Source organism: Argiope bruennichi, chromosome 10 (genome assembly GCF_947563725.1).
Source record: "Argiope bruennichi chromosome 10, qqArgBrue1.1, whole genome shotgun sequence".
Classification (NCBI taxonomy): Eukaryota; Metazoa; Arthropoda; class Arachnida; order Araneae; family Araneidae; genus Argiope; species Argiope bruennichi.
The window spans coordinates 106,126,796-106,141,939 of record NC_079160.1 but is presented as its reverse complement, the minus strand read 5'-3'; the positions used below and the strand labels follow the sequence as shown (position 1 = coordinate 106,141,939).

At 29.9% G+C, this 15,144-nt stretch overlaps 1 protein-coding gene across 1 annotated transcript in view; it reads left to right on the top strand.

Moving 5' to 3' along the window:
* Window positions 1-15,144, top strand: part of LOC129987698 (uncharacterized) — a 145,236-nt gene that overhangs the window by 116,249 nt on the left and 13,843 nt on the right. Inside the window, exons 36-39 of the mRNA XM_056095648.1 lie at window positions 3,039-3,074; window positions 4,971-5,009; window positions 7,011-7,055; window positions 12,864-12,905. Of these exons, the coding sequence (XP_055951623.1) occupies window positions 3,039-3,074; window positions 4,971-5,009; window positions 7,011-7,055; window positions 12,864-12,905 (162 nt within the window). The remainder of the gene's footprint in view (window positions 1-3,038; window positions 3,075-4,970; window positions 5,010-7,010; window positions 7,056-12,863; window positions 12,906-15,144) is intronic.

Below are 15,144 nucleotides of genomic sequence, written 5' to 3'. Positions count from 1 at the left end.
GCTAACAGGTGACGTCCTCGTCATCTGACCGTGGTTCAAAATTACAGGTCCGTCCCAAAATAGTCCTGGTGTTGTTTTAAAACGGGATGTTAATAGAATTAAACTAAATGAATTTGTGGCTTTCTTTTTTGTCGATACCAAGCGGTGTCTTTGTAGAATCTAAGATATTGAAAAAAATTTCTAGATCATTTTCTTCATAGCGTGGTGGAAGTCACAGTGTTACTGAAAATCATACCCAAAAACAATATTGTCCTTTTATGATATCTATTGTTTGCCCATAATGCATAGTTTATTGTGGAGAACACACTTTTTTACTAAACCATTAAGAAATGCTTTATAGTAAATTAGTGACATTATTATTATGCACACGTAAAAGCACTAAACAATTTCATGCAAATATATGGCCGTTTTACTCTTTCAATGGCGCCAAAATTTCCAGAATTGTTGAAGTTTGGTACATATTTCTTCAGTTTCAGAATACAGTTTCCTATTGCATTCAAACGTCCAAAAATTAAATTTAATATCTTTCTGCTTAATAATTTTGCCTCTGATAGCCTCCAAACACAGATAGTTATTTTATTAAGCCTTGATAAAATTATATTACTTAAGTTACTCATTTGTTTATTGTAAACATTTTTATAAGCTGGATAAATTCAAACACAATTTCTTCGCGTTTTGAATTAAATAAAGAATTTGAATGCTATAACATTCATATTTCTTTGCATTACAATGAAAATGATGTGCTCATTCCTTTACATCTGCAAACATTCTAAATCTGTAATCCACTGAATTGGAATTAATGTTAAATTCCAACATTTTCTAAATTATTTATTATACCTTATTAAACCTTTTTTAAAACCATTATTGGCTAATAATAGTTATTTTCTTACTCTTTGATGAAATTATGTTTCCTAAATTTTTCATTCGCTTGTAATAAACATTTTCATAAGTTGGATGAAATGAAACGCATTTTCTTCTCATTTTGAATTAAATAAAGAATTGGGAATGCCATAACAATTCATATTACTTTGCATCACAAACAAACAGAAAAAAAAAAAGAATAATGTAGCGTTCACATTCGCAAACATTCTAAAAATGTAATTCACTTAATCGGAATTAATCTTCAATTACAGCATTTTCTAAATTGTTTACTATACCTTATTAAACCTTTGTTAAAACCTATACTTGCTAGACCTCCAAATATAAATAATTATTTTATTACTCCTTGATGAAATTATGTTTTCTAAACTTTTCATTCGCTTGTAATAAACATTTTCATAAGTTGGATAAAATGAAACGCGATTTCTTCTCATTTTGAATTAAATAAAGAATTTGGAATACCATAATATTCTTCTTACTTTGCTTCACAATGAAAATGAATGCTATATCATTCGCACTCGCGGGAATCTGTAATCTACTTAACTTAAATTAATTTTTCATTTCATTATTTTCTAAATTTTTAGGAAAACAATGAATGTTTGATAAACATGCGTTAAGATACCATATGGTGTACACTAACAAAACTAATAAGGATAAAAAATTCATATGCTGTAGAATTAACTTTATGGACTTTTTTTCTATTTCTATAAAAAAATACATTATGATTTGAAACGGATCCACATATAATCTGATCTAATTTTTCGAGTTTCTCCAAATAATTAATGTTTATTTAATAATGTTAATTAATGTTTATTTAATGTTTATTTCAAATATTAGCATCTTATTACTAATTTTGTATAGTCTGAAATCCAGAAATATGGTTAAAGTATGTATACACCATGTTTTTCTAAAAAAGTGCTCCTAATGTGTTTCAAAACGTTTTAATGTTTATTTCAAATATTCACATCTCATTACTAATTTTGAATAGTCTTAAATCCCGAAATATGGTTAAAGTATGTCTACACCATGTTTTTTTAAAAAAGTGCTCCGAACGTGCTCTGATGCCTTAAGCCATTTAAAAAACAGCCACACACTTTCCATATTCTGCAATGAACAATTCTTTACCCATGCGAGGTTTTAATGTAAACTTAAGAAGAATAAATTGTCTTGCACTTAGATCTTTAAACATTTTTAGTTTACATTTATAGCAGATATATCTAAATATTGTAATGAACGTAGACAATTCTATTGAATGTCGGATTGCTAATTAGTGCACATTGCAAAATAGCACTAAAAATGCAGAAAATATTTAAATGTTTCCTTTGGGAAAGATCACTGACACATAGAATATAATGATGGAAGGTCAAGAAAGGAATTTAAATATTTGTAGAATGACGAAGTAAATTTGTAGGAGCAAAAAAGTATTAAAATTTTATTTATTAGAAGAGTATTTTATATTTCAAATGAAATAATAAATTTACTGATTTATTTTATACTGATAAGACTAAGACACTTTTAGCAAACTTGTCGATGACACTTGAGCTCAGATACGCTTGTCTGCTGAATATTGTTGCACGGATACGGCTGTATCCTGTTAATTGCATGAGGATTACTGAAGACTAATCTGAGGATTGCATTACTAATTGGATAAGATAAAAAAATAATCTTATTTTTACCTTTATAACTCAAAAATTTAAAGATGAATCCAATGTATTTGATACAAATCAATTTGATATAAAACGATCAGCTTCCACAGTTATTTTTTTTATAAATTTTTATTCTTATAATTTTGCGAGAAATCGATAGAATTAAAATATTTTTACAAATCCCTTTTAAAAAATAAATACTCATTTTAATTTTTTCATTGAGCAGGCTCATTAAACGGTGCTCAAGCTTTCGCAGATTCCAACAAATTTTTCATTACAACTAAAATTTCTCAAAGTTTATAATTGAAAAAAGGAAATAAATTGAACGGATTTGTTGATTTATGATTCCTTATCTTTAGCTTTAAATCGTGTGTATTTCATGCATGATTAAGGCTAATTTAAACTGGAATAATTAGAATCATTGTTATTTTATTATTATTTATTATAATTATCTGACTATATTGATGTAGTTAAAAATGTCTTTTCTAAAAAAATATTATTGTTTTTTAACAGATGCTGTTAGCGGCTCACAGGCATTCGGGGATCCAGGTAAGAATTTTAGAGTTAAAAAGGCTAAATATTATAATTGAATAAAATAAAACTAGCTGCAAAAATATATTTGTCAACAATTTTTCATTTTGTGCTTCAAAATGTATACGTTTCCGGTATGTTCTACATGTTTTAAGATATTAAATTTAGTTATCCAGACAAAATAACACAAACTATAAGAGGTCCAAAAAATGGACAATAGTTTTGACAAACTAAATCAAATTTAAACTTTGAATAATATTAATGATATATTTGTATTTATTATTATATTAATGCATTAATATATAACTCTTTAATTTCAAGATGATGTGAATTGACATCTTTTATCAGCATATTGTTACAAAATTTTTCTTCTTTCTACAAATACCGTCAATAAATCGTAATACCGCAGCTCATTATATCTCTATAGTTCAGCAGCTTTTTTGCTGTCTAATCCTCCAGTTTCTCTACTTGTCGGCGACTCCGACTCTCTCACACACCACTTCTGACGATCCACACAACTTCTTCTCCGCAGCTTCAGAGTGCTCGTCTTTTATAGTTCCGGGAGGCGGGGCTAGAAACTTCAGACCAATCAGGGCGTACCTGGGTGTATCTCTGTTATTACTGGATGGATCGTGAAATTTCTCGAACTTTCCGGTATTATCCATTTAGTCACCAAACTCTCCAAATTCAACGCCAAGTCGCCAAATGGTCGCCAAGCTCAGCACGCACAGTACAGATCTTACAAAAGTTTTAACGGTTTTTCCAGGATGACACTATTCGAGCCGGATAGCAAAATTACAGATTTGTAACAATATATTTCCCTTTCTGAAATGCGACTTATTTCTTCAACGATTCAGTTTTTCACCCCGAAAAAATAAATTTGATATTTATGTAAAACAAGTTTATATGGCATTATATATCTACACAAAGATAAATATCTAAACTATTCCATAGTGCCTGGTGTGAATTATTATGGGTGAATTATTATGGGAATAAGAATATTCATGTTTTCATAGAGCACCGGACTGCACGACGTGATTACGATAGATGAAAAAAAAAAAGATTAAGTTTTCTTCACACACCAGTATTGAAATTGGCTTTTATAATACATATGGAATAAAAATAAGATCATGTTAAATACCGATATTTCTTTAAATAAAGTACTTTTCTGTATTTTAGTAGATATTTTTCTAAGTTTTATTTCGAAATGAGCATTTCAGGTCATCGGAAATTATAGAAATAGGTTGGAATGTGTTGTTACATCCACCGTGTTATTTCTGAGAGCCCCGCTAGATTTCCATTTATTTGGTTCATTGCAGAACTCATTAAATAATAAAACTTTTAATGACACTGACAGTGTAAAATCTCATTTAATTCCTTTATTTACTAACAAAAATCCAGAATTTTACGATGATGGCGGTATAGCACTGACTGAAAGATAGCAAAAGGTGTTCGACAAAATTGATTTAATTTTTCATATTCAAATAAAAATTTCAAATGTATTAATTTTATATTTTTAATTAAAATTTTCAAATTCTCTTCTTATATAAAATCCTCAATCACTTAGTTACCAGTCCAATATAAGCGAATGAAATGAAGAAGCGAAAAATAAAATTTGCTGCATTTTATTAATTCTTATATGTTTGTTTTGTTTGGTTTCAATTTTAAAACGAATACAATTCACTTTTTCCCTACATGTATTGAGATAATAAATAAACTAGAGTAATAACAATCTCATTTCTTAACTGATTTTTAAATTTTTTTTATACAATTTATAATAAAAATAAGATAATAAATGAACTAGTATAATTGCAAATATATTTCTTAATTGATTCATAAAATTTTTTTATTCCTCTATACATTTGGATATAACTAAAATTATTTTTTTGAAAATAATTGAATTGTTTTTAACAGGTCAATCAAACCCTGCTCCTCAACCGTTTCCACGTTCAAGTAAGTTTTATTTTTGTATAATAAAAAATGTTTTCGATTTATAAGATTAAACTAAACTGAAAACAAGTTCTGTTTAATTGCACTGATATATTTTAGAATTTTTCTCTTTGCAATTTATATGTTTCATGCATTGCCAATCTGCAATATATATTTATTTTAAAACTGATGCAAGTCTTATTTCTTTACTATTATTTTTTATTTCGATTAAAGTAACTAAATTCTGCATTTTATAATTAAAATTCTCAGCATTTTCGTTTTATTCCTTCGAAAAGTCAATATTTTTCATTGCCATTACAGTAGATTTTACTGCGTTTTTATAATTTTCTATGCATAGGGGCAATTATCTCGATGTTTGTGTTCACTTTAACACTTAAGAATTATATTTTGTAAAACGCGATTTAAAAATGTTTTTTAAAATTATTCGTTGGTTCATACCAAAAAATCATACCAAAAAAAAATGTTTTAAGAAATCACATTTTTGTTCGAAACCTAATAAACCATTACTGAACAACTTGTTGCCAATCATCCACACTGAACTTCAATCGAGAAAAAAACTATGAACAGAGATAGTTATAGATATAAATACCTCAATATTTTAAGTAGCAAATTCTGCTTCAGAATTACAGAACAAAATATAGAACTCCCAAATATACAAACAATGCAAAAAGGACATATAATCACAAACGGGAAAACATTGATATTTTAAAAGTAGATATCGTGTTGACATGTTGTAAATAGGTTTGCTCATGTTTGGAATATACTTAATAAAACTCGATGCTTACTCTTTTCCCTCCTCCCATTAAACACTAATTTTTTTAGTTGTATTGCATTGGGTATAAATATCGCAATATTATTTTGTGTACTGTATGTAAACTTGAACATAATTTTTTTCTTAATAAATCTTTTCACATATACTTACTCAACTGACAGGAATCATATATACTTATTCAATTGACAGGAAATTACATATACTTACTCTACTGACAGAAATCACATATACTAACTCAACTGACAGGAATCACATATACTTGTTCAATTAACATTAAATTACATATAATTACTCTACTGACAGGAATCACTTATACTTACTCAACTGACAGGGAATCACATATACTTACTCAACTCTGGGATACATATTTCAAGTTCGTAAGTATTCTGTGCAGAAAAGAAAAGTGCTAATCAACAACAACAAAAAAATGATGATGTGAAAGACTGTTTCAGTAAAACATTTTCTGTTGATGTTTGGAGAACCGTATGAGATAAAAACAATTCCACCTTTCTAAATTTTGTCAAAAAACTTCTCGCATTTCTATTTCAAAAGAAATTACTTCTCCAGAATTCCCTTTTTTATTCATATCCATTCCAAACTGATTAGAATAAACAAGTTCTAGGAAAGAAGATGCGATGTCAGATTGTAGTAATAGGCATCTCACTGGAAACAATAGGTATTAGAGCCTGAAACATATTTTCATGATATTTTAAAAGATAAAAACTAGTTATGCTACTTAAAAGGGACACTCAGCAATCAGGGGTTAAGGAGTAATGATCTGAAATCTCAGAAAAGATTTTGTATTCGAATTAAGAATAGAAAATTTATTAACATTATCGATACTCAGGCTTTAGGGGTTAGTGAGCAATGATCTAAAATCCCATAAAAGAATTTGTATTCAAAATACAAATACAAAATTTATTAACATTACCGATACTCAGCATTCAGGGGTTAGTGAGCAATGATCTAATATCTCATAAAAGAATTTGTATTCAAAATAAAAATACAAAATTTGTTAACATGATCGATACTCAGCATTCAGGGGTTAAGGAAGAATTATCTGAAATCTCATAAAAGGATTTCTATTCAAAATACGAATACAAAATTTATTAAAAAACGTTTTCTTCAAAGTATTTATCTACCCCTAGTGAAACTAGAAAGGCCAAAGTATGTTGCTTTTCTGCGATTTCGAGAAAATTTTAAATATTAAAGATTTTCTTACTTTCTTTCAGGATGGTACAGTAATCATAATTCAAGGCCTCGCCGCCGATATAGAGGTAAATGCTGAATTTGTTCTTCTTTTTTTTTTTTATAAATTTCTAGCCACTTTGACGACCAACTGAGTCACCAGAATTAGTGGCTGTGTTTAACTTCTACTGCATCCCTTACGCATAATTTGATGCTCATTATTCTCTGTAGGGCATATTTTTAAGTATCGAATTAAGACAGACATTGAAACGATACTATTTCAGTAGATTCTAGACAGTATTTTGATTGTACACAGGAAATGTCCAGATGGAGTTAATTATAACTGCAAATCATAAAAATCGTAATCATAACTGTAAATTTAATTGATTTTCTAATTGTGCTTTGTTTTTCACAGCATTGGAGCTTCGCTTCCTCAGTAAAGATGTAAATTACTAAGAAAATAAATATAAACTTTCTTCCTTAACTTTCAGCAATAAAATGCGATAATAATTTCATCATGTGATTAAAAGTTTAACGGAACAAGGACAAGATTTGAATCTTTTAGAAACAAGGGAGATCAGCAAGTGTGGTCTCTTCTAAACTTTTTCGAATATTCTTTAATAAATCTACTTGCATATTATTAAACACAAGCCAATGGCATTCAACAGCTAGAAAGACATGTAATTACTAAACAAATATAAGAAAACCGAATTTGTATTTTTACATCTTTTGACCCACTAGTTAAAATAAAAATTTGAAATTCAGATATGATAGCTGCTACATGATAATATTCCAAAATTCATTTATCTATGTCTTTGAAATTTCATGCACATAAAAATGCAGACAGACAGATGATCAAGATTATGACAAATTTGATTCGACCTTTGATACGAATCTGAGTTTTAGTTGGTAAATCTGTGTACCAAATTTAATTTATCTCACTAATGTGGATATCAAATTCTATTGTATTCGAACAATTAGAAACACAGACTTCCTCTGAATGAGTTGTTAAAAGTTTGGTAGCAATCTAGAAATAAAATGTAAAGTCTATATACCATATTTCCTATCTCTAGCTCAGCATGTTTTTAACTTGTCAAATTCACAGACAGACCTTATTCCAAAAATGTGTGTTTTTTTTTTTTTTTTTAACTTAAAGATGTCTGAATAGAAGAAATTAGGCAAAATCTCTAGTCAGAATGTTTTGGTGTTTAGCTTTTTCTATACTTTGTTAAGAAGAAAATAAATATATATTTGCAAAAATCCATAAAGTTATTTAATGATAGCAATAGTAAAGAAAAAATTGTGTAAAACGTAAAATATATATCACTTAAAGGGTAATGTTTTAAAATGATGTAGGATTAATTTTTATTCCATAAGAATTTTGAAACCTATGGAAAAAACTCATTTAAAATTTGATTAATTTAAATTTCAAAGAAAATTTGATAAAAAAAAATTGCTCCAAGATGCATATTCATATCCTTCATAATTTATTTGTGCTAAATTCGATAGTTGTATGTTAAACAGTGTGTCTTATAAAGCGGCAGCAAACTCATTCTTTTTTATTAATTGTACATACTTATTCATCCATTTGGAGTTTTTTTTTTTTTTTTTTTTTGAATTTGTATCATTTCATCGAAAAATTGCTAAATCAGATGAATATGTATTCAGTTGAACAGATAATATTGTTTGTAGTTCGTAGTTGTTATAATGGCGAGAACTTAAGCAAGCAGAAATGTGCTATAATATTTTATATTCGGCTTAAAAAAATGGGAAAGATTATGTTCATTTACTGGATGCATTTGATCAGGATGCAATATCTTGTCAATTATTCTTTCAGTTTTACTATGAAGGACTTTAAAAGTAGGAGAGAAAGTTCAGAATTGTCTATGGCAATTCTGAACGTTCCTCCATTCAAATCCCTCTATTCAAAGAGTTTCTAAAATGTCTTTATTCAAAAAACTTATGAAATGCACCTATAGATAAAGCAGATTTTGATTGTTGTTTTTTTTTGTTTTTTTTTCATGGCGCAAAAGTCAAGATATTAACTATGCTGCGCCAAACATAGTTAAAATCACAGCTACATGAGAGTATTAAAGACAGAGCAAATAGTGATTTGAAGGTAGAAATTTAGTGGTAATCAAATAATCACTGCTGATAAATTTATTGACGGGGTGGTGAAAGTTTATAAGCCAGATAACAGCTACCAGACGCAAGTTTTGATTTTGTCTTGTGGTCTTGTTACTGGGCTGCGAACCACAAGATACCAGGTTCTATCCTCGCTCATAACTATCCTCCACAATAGTAACTCGCAACATTTATAATCTTTCAACGTTTTCGCCAGTATTGCGTAAATTTTGCTTGTAACTGCTTGGAGGATGTAAACTATATGAAATGCTGTCGATAGTTTAGGTAGATAAGTATATCATTTTAAGAATTTCTTGAATGGAAGCTTTCTCAATCGAAAATCGTGAAATACTTTTTTATTGTCTCGTATATGATGTACAGAGGAAGTATTGTAAACGCAAAAAAGAAAAAAAAATCGAACTTGACAATTAATGAATCTTTAGATATATATATCATTTTAATGTATATCATTGCATTTATTGCATTAATAAATTTATCATTAGATGTATATAGTTAAGTATATCATTTAAGTATTTCTTGAATGGAAACTTTATCAATGGAAAGTTGTAAATAGTTTTTTTTTATTTTCTCTTGTTTGAAGTATTGAGGAGGTACTGTAAACGTAAAAAAAAAAAAAAAAAAAAAAAAAAAAAAACGAACTTGAAAATTTAATGAATCTTTAGATTATAGAGTTCCTGGAGTCTGAAAAATACATTTTTGATGTTATATCTATCAGGCTGTGAATATGACAACTCAGAAATGCTTTGAGATACATGGATGAAATCTGATATATCGGCTGACGACCAAATTTGAAGATTTCTATCAAATTTTGAACGAAATCTTTTCAGAGGAAATTTGTCTGTATGACTGGCCGATTACAAGTGAATTTGCTAACTCCAGCACGCAGTGAACTAGACACATAAATTTTTTTAAACAGGTTTAACATCTAAAATATAGATATTTGTCAAGTTTTGAAGCAAATCCGTCAATAAATTTATCGTCTGTCTGTCTGTTCTTTTCTGTAAGCACAATAACTCCTAAACATGATGACTTAATTCAATGGCAAATGGAATTTTACTACTATTGGGTTAGCAACAAAGTAATTGTGGATTTTAAATAAGAATGAAAATACAAAATTTTTGCTTAAAAATATAGCTTTATTCAATTAGGTACAGTTCGTTTTTGTCGATGACCTTTCGCCATCGTTCAGACATGTAATAATTCCCCATTCGTAAAATTTCTGATCTTCGCTATCAAAAAACTGAATTAAGTGTGATTTTACATCATTAGCGTCATTGAAAATTTTACAGCTTAACGAGTTCTATATGGAACGAAATAAATAGTCTGAATTTGCAAGGTCTGGACTAAATGGCGGATGTGACAACACATCCCAATCCAGATCCAATAATTTTTGGCGAGTGACCAAAGATGTACGGGGCTTTGCATTATCATGGTGGAAAACAACACTCTTACGATTTGCCACTTCTGGTCGCTTTGCTTGAACTGCATCCCTCAGTTTGGTGAGTTGTTTAATGTACACGATTGATTTGATCGTTTGGTTGTTTGGTAAAAGTTGAAAGTGCAGAATCCTTATATAATCCAACCAGACTGATAGCATAATCTTTTTTAGATGAATCTCTGCTTTTGATGCCGTCTGGGCTGATTCATTTTGAAAGACCCACGATCTCCTCAGATTAATATTGTTATAAGCTATCCCCTTTTTGTTCGCCAGTAATTAGTCTTTTAGAAAATGGGTCAATTTCGTTGCGTGTCAGATGCGAACGCAGATGCTAATGCATTACGCCAAATAAATTTCCTCTTGTTGGTGAGGGATCCGTAGATTGAGTTTCTTCACATAACCAAACTTTTAAAGTTTTTTTTTTCTATACATGCAGGCGATATACTGAGCTTCTGTGTAATATCACGCATTGTGCTATGATTCTATGAATCGATAATGGCCTTGTTATGGATCTCATGGCATGTTTCAATGAAAAATTACTAGGATGAAATCTGACTAATCAATTTTGACATTGCCTTTATTTCAAGGCTTCATTTCCATATACGGCACATAACTTCTTGTTATGTGCCGTATGCGATTACCCCCTTACGATGCATTCTTGCCTTTTCGGAAATAATACAATAAAATATGTCTGAAGTGCAAATCTTGTTCTTCCATTTTTAAATTAAGATAAAAACAAAACTAAAGAACAAATCGATATATATATATATATATATATATATATATATATATATATATATATATATATATATATATATATATATATATATATATATATATATATATATATATTTCACTAAATGAATTATAGAAGTCCAAACAATAAGAAAAAAATATTGGTAAGGTACTTTGAACACGGTAACAAAACAAAAGAAAGTGTAAATTCCATCTGCCTATAAATAAACAACCCAATACTATAGCTCCGTGTGAAATTTTGATTCCATTCATTCTGCAAAACGGGAGGTCCAAACACATATTCACGCGTTAGTAAGATTTATCTTAAAGATCTATGTTGTGAAACTATTGCTCCCTAATGCCATCTTATCCAAAGTCCATAAAACTTCTTATTATGGAAGGTAGGATAGGGCCATAATCGAAGAATAGGCGAGAAAAGATTCGGGGAGACTACAGCCGCTTCTTCCTTCCTTGGACTGGAAATTTCAAAGCAATTTAATCGTTATAATATTGGAAATTCGAGAAATTTAGAGTAATTTCAATTTCATAAGAAATAATTTAGCAGAAATTTTCATTACAATAGAAATATCGAGTATCTACGGTTTAGAATCTCTTGGAGCTATGGCCTGTCTATAAGAACATATTTATAGATATATTGAGTCAAATGCAACTGATGGTCTTAACAACAAAGCTGAAGTTTTCTGAGCATTTTTGGACGAAATATTCCTATGGTTTATTTATCTATCTGCCCATGTGTGTGCAAATTCGATAACTTAAAAAAGCAAAAAGCTAAAAGAATGGTATTAAGCATCAGTGATCAGTGGAAATATACAAGGATATATTACGGTCTATTAGTCTGGCCTATCTTGAAACACACCGAATCTGAAAGCGAATGCTTCGGAAAGCCGCTACAGCATTGGTGGGAACTATGGGGCAATTCTAATTACAAACACAAATCACAGTATCAATCCTTTCGTGGAAGGCACGTCCCGGAGTTGGTAGGGGATATCCAACCCCACACTATTTCTGTACCAACAAAGACAGGCAGAACCAAATACCATGCTGAAAGTTTCTCATCTGTAAATAAAGTTTTGAGTTCCCCCCGAGGTATAAAATTAAAATTAACCATAAGAATATTAAATTTTTGATTAAGTCCATGTATGAAATGGCCATATTTTGGTCTATATATTCGTGAGTATTTGGAGAAACAAAATTTTGTATGCGGTTTTGTTGCTAAACTTGTAGTTCTGTATTACAAATTGTTGCAAGGAAGATATTTAAAATTTACACTCTGATTTATTCATTGTACTGCGTTATAAACATGGTAGTATCAGCCACCATATGCTTAAGTCTGTTGGGATAGATGACTCAAACTTGCGAATTTTGTCGCGACCTTTGAGAATTGGTCGAAGCACAAAACCTTCCATTTCAATGAATATTTCTCGCTTATTCTAATTTTACTAAATAAGATACAAACTTATAATTGTGAAATTTGTATTGAAAGATTAAATCTAAAACGAAAATATAAAAACAGAAATATGCGATACTCCTTGTAATGATATTTTCCTCTTGTTTTTAGTAATGCCAACGGATCCACCAGTAATTTCTACAACTCCTGATGGTAAGATTTTTGTGTGTGTGTGTGTGTGTGTTCTTATCTAACTTTTATAATGATATATGTTTTTCTGCATATATGCATGTGGGCATATATGCGCATTTTGTAACGTTGATGAGAAAAATCAGATTCCCTGCATTTTTTTATTTATTTATAATTCTGTATGTATAGAAATTAACCCTTAACTGGAGAGGTCAAATTTTAGGACTTAACTGGGGAGGTGCGGTCTACAAGACCGCGTTTCATTCACACTCAAATTAAATTTTCTAATGAATGTATTAGTATGAAAAACTGCCAATATATTTTGCAGATATTTTTCTTGATATATCGATATGTTTTAGAAATTTTTCAAAATATATTATCATTGAAAAAAGTAAATGCGTTGGAACATACATTTTATTCTCAAATTACATGTTACAATAAATAATATTCTTGAAAAGGCATATTACTTTTTAAACCATATTTATTTTTACAGTATATGAAGGTATATAGAAGACAATGTAATATAAAATTCAACATTTATATGAAAAATAAAAAAAATGACAATGGGTAAAATTGGCCCTTTTTTTATCGGCTTGTGTGACTTTCATTGCACGGTTTTCTAGGGCATTTTAAACATACAGGTAAAGTACTAGTATAAAAATCAACCTATAAATTCTGTATATATATCTCTTGGTATATTAATATATTTTATAAATTTTTCAAAATACATTATCACTAAAAAAATTCATTATGTTTGAACATACATATCAGAACCAGTTTCATCAAAAAACCCTTTCTATACAATTATCCTTATCACTAAAACCACTTTCTGCTTCATTTAAAAGTGTCTGGAGCACTGCTTCATAATAGGATAAGTAATTTGGATGATATTTCGGGGCCCAAGTTTTAGCACCATCTGCTAAGCCTTGTTTATCAGTGGGACACTAACAGGGAGTTGCGGTCTTAGAGACCGCGCTCGAAGAGATAACTGAATTATTTTAAAAAGCATCTGCTGAAATCGGTTGAAAAAGTGCACGTGTATTGAAGGTCACAAAACAGGAAGCTGCAGGGTCAATCCATTCAAATGAGGTAAAGATAGAATAGGGGTGACAGAAAATCCATCGCTAGCGGTCTCACAGACCGCACGTCCCCAGTTAAGGGTTAATACAATTTTTCAATGGTGTAATGCCTTCATTCATGATTTTTCCGTCCTGCTTACATGCATGAATATGTGATTATGATCTGACACATTAATTGTCACGCTATGAAGGCGTTCATCATTATTACAAAATTTACTAAACTATCAAGAAACTACACTTTATTATACACAATCCAACTCCATTTAATTTCTTCAATCGATTATAAACCTCGATAACAAAAGATATTTTCCTGACAAAATCGAAATCACTGTACACTGAGCATATTTATAGGATTCTTTAGTGCAATCTATGAAGAGTTCTTTCTTCTTTTTCGATTTCTATCACACTTCATCTTTAGATATGTCCTGAGTTCTACTTAGTAATCTCGTTGTAGCTTCCCCTGCAGGATAAAATACAAAAATTGTTGATCTTATCTCCAATGATGGTGCGTATCTCTCAAAGGCAGATGATGATAATTTTGAGATACCTCAGTCCTACTTAGTAAGCTCGTTGTAGCTTCCTCTGCAGGATCAAATACAAAAACTGTTGACCTTATCTCCAATGATGGTGCGCATCTCTCAAAGGCAGATGATGATAATTTTGAGAAACCTCAGTCCTATAAGCTCGTTGTAGCTTCCTCTGCAGCATCAAATACAAAAACTGTTGACCTTATCTCCAATGATGGTGCGCATCTCTCAAAGGCAGATGATGATAATTTTGAGAAACCTCAGTCCTATAAGCTCGTTGTAGCTTCCTCTGCAGCATCAAATACAAAAACTGTTGACCTTATCTCCAATGATAATGCGCATCTCTCAAAGCAGATGATAATAATTTTGAGACAGCACCGTATTCTTATCTCTGACAACTTTATCATTTATTGTAAAAGGATATATAAGTAAGAGATGATGGTGGTGATAGATAGGTTCGTAAAAGTTGACGGTTTACAATTGAAACAACTGTATATAAGATTTTTCCTGACATGCATAGCATCAGCATACGTAAAGCGGATACTACTAGTAGAACCAAAACCCCATTACCATTTGAGTTTCCTTCATAGAATATTATCTGGGAAATCTTTGATACTTATCTCCATTTTCTTGTAATGTTTCTGAATACCATCATAG